At 37.3% G+C, this 13,334-nt stretch overlaps 1 protein-coding gene across 1 annotated transcript in view; it reads right to left on the reverse strand.

The window, feature by feature from the left end:
* Positions 1 to 916: 916 nt before the first annotated feature.
* The window catches only part of LOC127620399 (neurexophilin-1-like), a 40,962-nt gene continuing 28,544 nt past the window's right edge, over positions 917 to 13,334 (reverse strand). Inside the window, exon 2 of the mRNA XM_052093627.1 lies at positions 917 to 2,895. Within this exon, the coding sequence (XP_051949587.1) occupies positions 2,131 to 2,895 (765 nt within the window). The 3' untranslated portion in view covers positions 917 to 2,130. The remainder of the gene's footprint in view (positions 2,896 to 13,334) is intronic.

Genomic DNA, 13,334 nt, shown 5'->3' on the forward strand with positions numbered 1-13,334 from the left:
AGCCTCACCAAAATGCTCTTTATTTTGTAGATAATTCTGCACAATTGTAAACTTGAATCACTAAAATAGCTGGAATTGGTGCTTTTAGCTTATTCTTTAAAACATATCCCCAGAATTTATGATAAACAGTGATTGTCTTACCTTTTTCACCCCTCATGAGTTTGCATCCCTGTAATTTGTTGTGGCAATGCAAGAACAAATCTACAAATTAGAAAAGAAGCAAATTTGTTTTTACTGACATTTTGTTTTAGTACCCATTTAGTGCTATTGCCACCTGTGACCTCACACAGAGTAGCCTACCTATGTGACTTTTTTTTTGTTTTTGCATAGCTGAACTTCAAACATTACAAGTAAACACGCTACTAGGATGGACAGAAAACATGGATAAGATCCTGAAAAGGAAAAATATTGACGATGGTTAGCCTATGTGAGATAGTTGTGTACCATATAATATTTTTGTCTTAAAAAGTGTGTAGTGGCAGAAAAAAGTTTGCCAAACACTGAGATAGATAGATGACAGACAGACAGACAGACAGATAGACAGGCAGATAGATAGATAGATAGATAGATAGATAGATAGATAGATAGATAGATAGATAGATAGATAGATAGATAGATAGATAGATAGATAGCTCGATCGATCGATCTAGATCTTGAAAAGGAAAAATATTGACGATGGTTAGCCTATGTGGGATAGTTGTGTACCGTATAATATTTTTGTCTTAAAAAGTGTGCAGTGGCAGAAAAAAGTTTGCCAAACACTGAGATAGATAGATAGATAGATAGATAGATAGATAGATAGATAGATAGATAGATAGATAGATAGATAGATAGATTTAAATGCATTGCTATACTAAAAACATGATTTTATATATTTTATAGAATAACTCACAATAACAAAACATTCACCTGATAAAACTTTCAGTATTTTATTTAGTTGTACATCTCCATCCCCTTTGTTCCCCTGAAAGTAAACATGATCATACAGATGATAAGTACTTCTAATATATATTTTTGACAGTTTTACAGCCCCTCTGTACAAGATAATGGATTTCATGGAGATCACATCTACATCAGCAACATCAGATTCTTCGTCTGAGGAACCAAGAACAGGCATTATTTGTGGATGGGGTGTTGAGAGAGAGAAATAGAGAGAGATTGCAGGGCTTGGGTTTTAACAGACAATGAATGAAGGCATATACAGAAGCAGCTCCATCAGGATTAACTATGTACAATACAAACCATTCATACAAATTAGGCTCTAGGATATAGAATTCATTACATTACAGTGTATATTATAAGTGACAATGCGCAAGCCTTCCAGCCCTTCCTGGATCTTATTAAACTACAGGAGACAGTTGGGGCTGAACAATCCAGAATGACTACAGTACAGCTTCTTTTTCATAGGTAGAAAACATGCCTGTAGTTAAGGCCTGATCATAGCCAGCAGAACAAAACCACTCTCGCCACCTCATCTTCGGGTCTCACTCAGGACTCAGGCAGGTCCCTTTGTCTGGGAGGAATTACTCAGGAAAGCGTGGGGACTCCTGGGATCTTCAAAAGTTTGTAGGTGGAGAGAACATTGAAATTCTGATTGCAAATAACTCTCCTGCAACATTGCTTCTGAGGCGAACTACTGACTACACAGAAAGAAAAAGTCATATCTACAGTTTCTTGGCAGTTCTAAGAAACACATAATTACTAATACAAAAAACTAATCAAACATGTATTCTGAGAAATCAAACACTTGCACTAAGACATTTTCTAAAGTAAAACTGAACATTAAAGGACAAAATGCCAAACTCAACTACAACCCACAATTGTGAGTTTACATGGCCATTTAAGCAACACCCCAGTGATAAATCAATAGCCTAAAAACATGAACAGATATAAGCAATAAATTAAATAAAAGTAATAATGACAATGAGCGCCTAACATCGTGCCTTCAAATGAAAGTTTTGTGTGGTACTTGTGCAAATAGCCATTTTTATATTTTTTTATATCTTGATTTGATCCGGGCCATGTAAGCATGGTAAGAACAGTACAGGGAACATGTATTTGTTATGGATGGGGAGAGAGCTCCATCCTTTGCCTTAGCCTTGTTGTCCTTCTCACCATCAGGCGCAACCATCAGCCAGATGGGAAATAGGGAGTATCGCTGTGGTAGTTATAATCTGGGCAGACTTTCTGAACTAGCTTGTAATCAGTGCTGTAGAAGGATATGTAAATGCAAATTACTTTGAAGGGCTTCGAGCACAGCCAGGACACGTGGCTCTGCGTCTGCTCCTGGTAACATGTCTTGGATGGGTCGAAGTTGCAGAGTGTGTTCTTGGAGCCCCTCTCCACCTTCTCATATTCTATGCGGCAGTTGAAAGACTTGGAATCCTTTGCGTCAATGACTGACTGTTGGGCCGTTAAGTCAAACTCTACAATTTTGGTGGGTGGCACCAGGCTGACCGACACATTGCCTTGGCCTGTTGAGTTATGGCGGAAGTAGACGCTGAAGGTGCCGTTGCCGTGATCGACGATCTTTCCGGTGATCAGGAGATTGAGCTTGACCGTTTTGATGTTGGAGTGGAAATCTCCCCAGCCAAACATTTTCTTGAACTTGCCGGTCTTGACCATCGGCCGCCGTTTGGCTCTCGGCCTGGAGTCCTGCAGATCCGTGGTATTCCTCAGCCAGTCCCACAGGTCCTGCTCCGAGTAAGGCTCTGGAGTATCATAGTGCAGATCCAGGGCTGTTGCATTCTCCTTGCCATGTAGAGTCTGTGAAAGAAGTCGACTGATGGACAAGTCCTTACTGCTTTCTGTCCATATGTGCTTTAGTGTCGACTTTGGGCTTCCTGATTTGACCAGTTCCGATTTCCCCGGGATTGAACCATGGGCGCTTGAAACCTACAATTAAGATGGAGAGGATGTTATTGAGCAGGCTTAACCTTAAAGAGCTACAAAAGACACATAATGCAAAACAAGTGAGCATTTCATCCAGTGCTGCATGACAGGAAAACAAATTAAGTGGATATTACACTTTCATTCGGGAGATATTGACCCCTCATCCACACACAATCATGTAGTCTCTCACTCAACAGACAGATCAAATGGATTAGTATGGGGAAAAAGATAATCGATCGAGGCTGCAAGCTTCAATTTGGAATGGTGTTAGCTGACATGAGCCATCTAGGAAATGGAATGGAGCATGGCAAATGAGAAAAAAAAAGAATACAGCAATCAGACTTGCAACGCCATTGTCTCATGTCTCCTCCCTGCACCTCCTCAACATTGTGTGGTAGCTGAGAGGATCTCCGCTGGCCCTCCCTGACAATAGAAGTGACTATTCTTTGAGTAAAGAGCAGACTATTAACCAGCCGGTGCTCCTTGAATTGATGATTGATGAAGCATTGGGTTCTCTCCATTTAGTGCAGATGAGTGGAATTAGGTCCACACAGGGCCTGGCAGAGCTCTATGACATTGATTGCCTGATTTCTACTGTAAGACTTGACAGCAGATCTGTCTTGCGGTGCTTTTTGCATCTCAAGGGCTACCCCTCAGATCGATAGTTAGAAAATAAGGTCTCGCTAACAATCAGGCTGACCCTTTGGACAGAATTGCCTCACAGCACGTAGGAGTGTAAGGGCAATGCAGGGCCACTTTAAACACAGTGCTGGGTGAGGGAGTAGGGTCATGCGGCTCACTTAAGGATCTCACATTGCGAAACTGAAAGGTAATCGATAGCTGACTTTAAGAGGGTTTCGAAATGCAAATCAGGAGAAGTTTGCCTAAAAAATCTTTGAGCTGGATCGGCTCAAAACTCACTTACAATGTATTTCAGTTTCTTCAATGGAACACAAAAGAAGATACTGTATTAGGCAGACTTACTGCTTCAATCACCCTTTACATTGCTCGTTTTTTTAATACAATAATAGTGGTGACTGAGGCTAATATTCTGCCTAACAACATTTTGTGTTCCAAGGAAGAAAGAAAGTCACAGAGGTTTTGACCAATATGAGGGTGCACATATTAAGACATTTATTATATTATATAATAACAATTTAATTATGAGATTTCTAAAGACTAGTCAAAACGTTGGGTTCTTGGGTGGGTCAGTTTTATTTATTGAGGATTTGCATTGAGTGAAATATCTGTATTGAATGTGTGTTTTTTATACCGTTTTAGTAATATTTGATCCTTTGTTTTCTGTGCAATATATACAGAGCTTTGTTGCCGAAATATCTCTGTCGGGTGTCTTTATACAGTATATATTACATATATTTATACAGCCAAACAAATTGCCAAACCCAACCCACCCTTAATGGTGCACTCAGTAACTTTTGTATTTGTGTCATCTTGGACTAAGTATACTTTAATCGATGAGTGAAAGTGTCAAATAACATTGTTACTGAGATTGAGTGAGTAGTATTTGGCTGGTCATGTGATCCTAACATGGCAGATCCCATGAGCGGACCCTCTTCATGTAGAATTGAAGAGTCTTCATCTCATATGAGTGGCCATGATTTCCTACATATATTGCAAAATTACAATACATGTATTTAATGAGGAAAAAATTACTGAGTGCAGCTTTAAAAAAAGGATTAAATGCATTAAGATGTAAACACACACACACACACAGAAGATTAATTATTTAAATCAACTGACTAATAATAAAAAACACGAAACTCAAAGTCCCAATAATATGCAACATGCACCTTTACCTGATGACAAGCACCCACACTTCAAAATGATGAAGGTCCTTTGGTGAGAGAGTTTAAATATGTTTCAGAGGAAACTAAGGCAGAACAATTACTCTTCCTCATGTATGGAGTAAGAGGCAAGTCAGGCCTTGCCCCATACTGAAAGAGAGTAATATATGGTTTGCACTCTGGGAGCATGATTAAAGACAGAGTTATTATTTATTAATGGTTAATTACTGAAGGGGCAATACAAACATTCCAAGGCTGAGCAAGTTTCAAGGAGCTATTGGTGTGAAGTTCACTACAGCTTGACCAAATGGGAGGGCACTCGCTTTGATAAATGGATCTTTATCATGTGGTTATCTGAGCTTGTTTTAACAAAATGTTGAGGGAAAAACTTGCATTCACATTTATGTATTCATCAGCCAATGGATTAGCACAGACAAACTTTTTATTAACAAACCTTGTAACCAATGTAAAAACTGATCTCCTGAGCCTGCATTACAGAAACATCATGAACTAGCAACCATGGCAATTTCAGGTAGGATCTCATTTCCTAAATGTAATGAGTTAGGTTAAACCATACTCTACACATGTACGTGAACGCAGATGGTTCTAGATATGCAAGCTCGCTATTGTGTGTTGTTGCTTTTCAAAATGTGCCAGACCGCAATGTAAAACACAATGTAAAACACAATGTAAAACACAATGTAAAACACAATGCAAAACACAATGCAAGCATGTGTTGCATTCTCAGCACTGCCACAAGGGGAGCTATAAAAGACAATATTGCGAACAGTCCGCTTCTATGGTGTTTTGTCTTTCAAGTCAACTACTGTCATGGCAGAGCAACAGTTTTAAGAGAATATTGCTGAAAATGTAAGGTAAAGTCAATATATTTATAGCAATTTACCTAATAATTATGACACATCCAGTTTAATGGTTTTGATGATGCATTGTCCAAGCACTTGTATCTGCATACGCGTACTTGCGTAAAAAATTGTTTCTGGCCTAAGACTCAGGTAATGTCTACACTAATACATTTTCAGTTGAAAAAGAGTTAGTTGTTAGAGTGTGTTGTTAAATGTCCCTGTTTTCAGTGGATATAGCAAAAGCACTGTGTTTACATCCAAAATGTATTAGTATGGACATGGCCTTATGATAGAACATTTTTGTATTGCAGTCCTGATATCCACATGTTCATTCTTATATGGTAAGTACACATCTAGTGTATGACCATGGTGATATTAAATCTTAAGTTGTGCTAGTTAGGGTATTAATGAGCATTAATAAGTAAAAAAAAATTATTGATTTGCAGCTCTGTCATTTAAAAAAATAGTTGAATTTAAAATCCTATGATCAACAAATGATGTCACACTAGGCTTTGAGCATGCAAAACGGGCTTCTGTTTTTAACAAGAATTGCAAACCAAATAACCAATAATTACACATTCAAAATGTTCAAATATACCATCAAATCCACTTTCCCACAACACTGCATGCAGCTTTAAAGTTTTTGTTCTTTTTTTATGTTGAGCGAAGAGAAATCAGATGTTTAGATTGTATAATTGACTTTCTCTGTACAAATAGAGAGATAACATTTTCTCTATGCATATAAATTGAAGTGAATGCAGCACAAAGTTCAGTGTGTGACCACACATTAACTTTATGTCTACGGATAGTCTGTCCACCTTGCGCAACCTTAAAAAGCTCACTAACAGACAGCACCAGCAGCAAAACACTGGCCTGGAGTCAGTTTTCCTGGGCATAGAGCCTGCACACATAGAGAATGTCTGAACGTACGCCTTGGTCTGTCCAGTCTATCTTGTCTGTGTTGGGCTTGGATCCAGCCTGGCTGCTGTAGCTTTATGGAGCCAGCTGCAGTGCTCACCTGAGGCAACAGTGCATCTGGTAAACACATTCGGGTGGGAGTCACAGCCAAGCCCTTCCCACCTCACCCGCTGACAGTCGGCCAGCCAGGCGCAAACAGCTGGGCTCCCCCAGGCACTGCACTGCATCAGGTCAGCAAGAGCAGCATGTGTACACGAGTGTGTGTGCATGGTGTGATTCTTAATGAGTCTGTCTACTTCTAAACTTCAGCGCTCACTTGAGATCAGACCATATTGGTAGCATTCTAATTGGGACAGTTCACCCAAAATGAAAATGATGTCATCATCCTCATCCTCATGTTGTTCCAAACTTTCTTATGTTATGACTTTCTTCTGAGGGACACAAAAAGAAATGTTAGGCTGAATCACAGCCTAAGTCAACAAAACTGGAAAGAAGATGTAACGAAACTGAATGGTGACTGTGGCTAACATTCTGCCTAACATCTCCAAATTCAAATCTGTTACTTTTCTGATTTTTAAACATGTATCTTGTGCAGATTGGTGTGCCAAATTCTAACTGAAATTTACACAAAAGGTGGAAAAAGGGAGAATGAAAATGTTGTGAGCAGTTCAATACCGCTGACCGTATTTGACCTTGAAATACATGCTCTATGGCAGTGTTCATTTTTATGCAGTTTTTTGTTTTAGTCATATTTTTAGTCTTTTGATGAAAATGTCCTTCAAAATTAATAAATATTAAATGACATATAAAATGGCACATCATTTTAGTCAACCAAAATAATATCATTTAATTGATGAGAAAGTGCAAAATGAAAAAAAACAAAAAAACAAAGTCTATCAAACTAACGGATTTAATCCGATATTCAAACATTTAGAAATTTTTTTTTAATGCATTTGATTAAAAAAGTATACATTTTCTTAATTCAAACATGTATAAAACATAAAAGATAGGGTACATCCAAAATACTGTACAACTGTTACGATTGTAAATTGTAAACATACAATTTACAATTTTTAATATTGCATTGTGTGTAGTGTCTTTTACGAAACAGAGAATTTGCAAAGCAAGTTACGCAACACAAATTAAGCATATTATGATTAGCAAATAATTTAGTTCAAGTTCACCTATTCATTCACTTCATTGTCTGTGCAGATGTAAGTTGTGATATTTCACATATGTTGTGGCTATAGTAAAAATTTTCATGTGCATTTAATTGAGGCAATTAACCCATTTTAAGGTGGTTCAATTTGCCAGTGTTCAGAGCATTTAACTCACGCAGCTCAAACGGGGGGCATCCCAACATATTTGATTATTTGATGAATCCATATCTAATATATTCTACTATAATCAGATGTTTCTCTAGATATTTTGTCTTCTGTTTATTTCTTAATATCTTGCAGTATTATTTTTTCTCATCATATTTTCGTCAACTGTATGCTTTAATAAAATAATTTGATTATTGTCATGATGCGTCTTGTTGACAAAAAATACCCTTTGTCAATGATTGTTTTCATCAGTGATTTCGTTGATGAGATTAACACTGCTCTATAGCTGCAGTGCAGTCCCTACTAACAGCACACATTAGACATTGCTTATAGTAAACTAGTTAGATTCGGTGGTAATTAATGATAGCAGATTAAATGGAATAATTACACAGCCTAATTCTGAAAATGCAATTACGTTATTGCCACACATTTATGTTACCATTTGAATGTTAATTTGCTCTAATTAAGGTATTAATATGCATCAGTAAGTCAACTGCAGTGTTTATTGATGCACTGATTCCAATGCAGGGATGTTTAAGTTACACATTATATTGTAGTAGTTTCAAACGATTTGTGCAGGTGTTCAGGTCTTAATGGGCCTTGAGGTATTCATCTTATTGTAGGAAAACATTTAGACTAGACTTTTTAAAATCACAGCTTTGGCTTCAAGGGGTTTCCTACGAAATGAGAAATCTCAGAGAAATGTGTATGTTTGCAGAGTAGTGTAGGTAGGAAGGAAGTATGGTTCCAAAATCTACCAACAGTCTTGTCAGCTGAAATAAATATTTTCAATTTTCAAATAATTTTAGTGAATTTTGAGCTAAATAAATTGTGTAAAAAATAAGTGTTCATTTGATTTTTACAAATTAGTATGCATTACATTTGCTGGACTGACTTGTATAATATCAAATAAATATATACAACTTACAGTACAGGCTATCATCTACCCTGATCCCTGGATATCAGTATCGGCATTGACTGTTAAAAGTCCCATATACTGAAATGTATATACTGTATAATAACTTCTGTGCTACTGTGTCATGTTTTTAAATTTGTATAATAACTTTAAGCAGCTACTCATGTTAAGTTAACTTATTTTATAGACTTGATATTCAAAATAGTAGGTGGAATAGATGCCAGCTGATAATGCCCACTGTGATAATAGCTTTTATAAAAAAAGACTGGTAAGAGAATAAGGGAACAGCTATAAGAGAAAATGCTGTCAACTGTGACCCTGAGCACATGTTTTACCACTTCCTTTTATACAACAGAACTACACTACACACAAATTGAGAAGGGAATAGTAGAAAACCATATAACGGATCATAATATAATTCAGAGATAAACGTTCCAGAGTAAACACAGCCCTTGTCAATAAAATCGCTAAGTCGAGCCCAAAGCTTCCACCGTGCAAAACAATATGCTATAAAATGTTCAGCAGATCATTATGGTATATCCCATACAACATTTACAGCCTAGGAGATGAGATAAAATGGTGCATATCTCCTTACTCCTCAGCAATTCACTTCTATCCAAAACCTAGACACTTAAACAAGGTACCCCATGCTGTGCACAAGAGAAATGACAAGGAAAGGCAAAAATGAAGATGGATTCCAACTAAATCCACTTCTGCTAACAAAGCACTCATAGGCTTTAGCAACCCCCCTTCCCTACTGCCTGCTGTGTGCAATTGGTTTGTAGGAGTGTGAGGTATTGCACAGGCCCATTAGCGACATAACTAAGCACCGTGCTTTAGGATGGGCCGCTGGGGCGGAGACACGAGAGGCCTGCTGAAAGACATGGACAGCTGCTAAGCAGCACTGGAATATCAGGCTGTGACCATGTACTAGAACTGCCTAATGGTGTTGTAAGAAGGCTGTTAGACGCGCCGTTAAAGCAGGCTGTCATGCTCTTTGTGTATATCAGTGAGTGTGTGTTTGTAACAATGACCGTGCACTCCCCTGATACACAATCAAGTCAGTATAGCAACAGAAATGTTGCACAATAGACCATACAGAAACTGTCCAATGCTTCAGAGAATATGGGATGACACAGCTTTTTCAGCATTATCTTATTGTGAAACACCCAAATGGAAATATTAAAACAGTGTTTCAGCAAGCTCTTTTCAAACACATTTTAACAACATGCATAATAACTATAGTTTCACATGATGACATATAAGCTCTAACAAGCTTTTTGAAGATAAAGTGGAATAAAAACAGTTACAACTAGTCTAAGATGGTTGGCTGGTCTTAACTTGTCTCTCAGCCTGGTCAGGTTGGTCAGTTGGCTGGTTTTAGGAAAAAACTAAGTGGGGCACTTTTCAACTGGTCAGGATGGAAGACAAGCTGACCTCCAAACTAAACCAGCTTGTGCAAGGCTGGAACACCAGCTTAAATTGGCAAAAAAAACAAAAAACAAACAAACAAAAAAAAAACAGCTCAGGCTGGTTTAGATGTTATCTTTTCAGCAGGGATCACAATGAAGAGCATAACATGGAAAACAGGATTATAGCATACCATTTAGACAAACTCAAGTATTTTAAAAATGAAGTGTGTCATATCTGCAATAATTGTTTTCAAACAGGTCCCCTGTCTGCCACTGGTTATAAAACAGATATTCCGGCCCCAAACTCATACCACTGGTTGAGCCAATGGTGCTGTTTTCGTCCAAAGAAAGCAATGTTGAAAGTGCCACAGAGTCACATTGTTTACACTGTTCAGGGAATTCAACCTACAAATAGCTTACTTATAGGCTAGTTGTCTCTGCATATAAAGTGATATAGGATAAAGTATTTTACAATTGATAAAACTACGCATTTCATTTAACAATGCAAAACTTCCTCCCCAATTCAGTCAGACCATTTATTAACCCTAAAACGCATAGGTGTAAATAGATGTACAACTTACAGAATTTCAGTAGCACAACCGAATGGCAGTAGTCATATCATACTGTTCATGTGTTGTACTTGCTATACTTCCATTTTGCTTTTTTTTCAAATTGCATGTGTTTGTGTACACACATATGGGATACTGATCATTTAGAATGTATTACTTATTTGTATTGTAATAAACAAATAAATATTTATCAAGTAATAGTAAACTTGCATATATACAGTATATACTAGGGCTTTAACAGTTCACTCGTTTTAAGATTCGGTTCAGTTCACGATACTGAATTCGCAGTTCAGTTCATTTCACGATTGTTTATACTAAGCCCGAATCAAGAAATGATTGACACACAAACAGACAGCTTTGTGCGTCTCTCTCTCTCTCTCTCTCTCTCTCTCTCTCTCTTGAACTGCAGCTCTGGCTCCTCTTTAGCTCTCTCCCAGCTAATTGTGATAATTCTCCCCCAGCCATCCATCCTAATCAATTGGTCATACCATGCTCACCATATATATATATATATATATATATATATATATATATATATATATATATATATATATCAGTGACGCATTCTCAGGGCTAGCAAAGCCTTCTCTGTTGGCGTAACATGCCAAATAAAGAAATATTTTTCATCCTTTCATTCTCAATCACCTTTTTGCCTATGTATTTTTAATCGCTTCCACTCTTAATTAATCTACAAAGAAATAGAGAAGTTTATCCAGTCAGAATTTAGTCCTTGATGCTTACAATCGAAGTGTGACAACTGTTTCACAAATCACATGCCCGAAGCAGTGAGTGAGCCTGAGCTCCACCTTCTCAGGCCTTCAGCATTTCCACAGAATCCCTCAACAGTGCAAATGAATGAGCAACTAAAGTCAGATTGTCAGATTCATCAACCAATCAGATTGATTTATTTGTTCTTGGTGGGTGTGATCTGTAGGATATGTCCTGGTTGAGGCATTCTAGCTGGCCTTGAGTGATGCTATCACACTTTAAGTGATGTTATTTGAAAGGGAGCATCTTGCTGACTAATCGGCTGTCATCACTGCTGGTATTGCCGTTGAGAAAGAGATTCTTATGGATTTAAAAATGGGAGATGTTCTGCATGATCGGGTGATTGCTTAATTTATTAAACAGGAAAGGACTGATTTTCACTTTAAGTAAATTGGTATGTGCTTTTTGCATTGTTATTGCAACATCAGGAGTTTTCTAATTTTAAATTCGGCTGCTGGATCATTTAGTTTCAGATCAAGTTTTTAAAAGTGTGCTGCGTTCCATTCAACGTCGGATTTTACAACTCCCTACTAGGAAAAGTGCAATGGAATACAGATGCAGATCAGATCAGTGGTGCTGGTGGACTTACATTTTTGCATATTAATTAATTGATGTTGCAATATTTTTTAAACACATTTCATAAATTTTTACATTACGTTATTGAAAATATTAATAATAAAAAAACATTCAAGTCAAGTCATGTCTCGAGTCACTGGTTCTCAAGTCAAAGTCAAGTCAAGTAATTTTCTTAATTTAGTCAAGCAAGTCACAAGTCCTTTAATTTGCGACTCGAGTCAGACTCGAGTCAAGTCATGTAACTCGAGTCACCCAACTCTGCTATTACATATCTCGGGTGACCAGAAAGTCTATATTTTTATTGTCACACCATTCATAAGAAACAAATTAAGAAGTTTGAGGAATAACTGGATAGGAAAATGGATGAGGTACCTCTCAAAAATAGTCATGACTGTGACGTCACAACTGAAAGCACATTTACATAACATATCCATCAGTATTCCGCAACCTGGCCCACCCTGAACAACATTAACTTAGTTTCCATCCACTTTTTGTGCTATTCTGTTATCGACAAAGTGAAAAATGTGTAAAAAATGTAAGCGAAATTTGCTGTCTCTTGCTCGTTTCCATTCAACTGGCTTTTTGCCGATAAAATGGTGTGCGTAATGACATCATCCTTGAAAAAAACACATTATCGCTTAAGTTTTGGTTTAGTGCTAAAGAAATCTGCCCTTGAGGCATTTCCATACAGATTTTTGTGTTTATTTCAAATTGTGCACCTTTTACGTCCCAGATGTCCCTAATTTTTTTCCACAAATCTTTTTAAAATGGAGAGAGTATTGAGACAATTAACTGAACCTTGGATGGCACATACATCCCTATTCTTCCCCAAATGGACGGCTACCGTGATTACATTAATCGCAAAGGGTGGCCATCCATTGTTCTTCAGGCACTTGTGGATGACATGTGCATCATACAAGACATTTGTGTTGGCACTCATGGAAGTGCCCATTTTGCAGCTTCAGATCTGTACAGGTAAGCTTAACCTTGAAAAGATCATCCAACATCCCTTAACTGAGCAAGCAATGTGTCACACACAATAAATTGCCTTTGAACTATGTATTAAGTACCAAGATGTGATGAGCTAACGATTGTGGGAACATTAAGAAAAAGTAACTTTTTGGGGTATTAAAATATTTAGTTAATAACATTGGGAAGGAATTTCGCATATAGGTGGAAATATTTGTCATTAAAAAAATAAAACATTTATATAATCAGTAATAGATAATCAAGTTTGCTGTATTTTTACTCAGACACCCTGAGATACACCCTCATACTACAATTAATATG

Source organism: Xyrauchen texanus, chromosome 26 (assembly GCF_025860055.1).
Source record: "Xyrauchen texanus isolate HMW12.3.18 chromosome 26, RBS_HiC_50CHRs, whole genome shotgun sequence".
NCBI lineage: Eukaryota > Metazoa > Chordata > Actinopteri > Cypriniformes > Catostomidae > Xyrauchen > Xyrauchen texanus.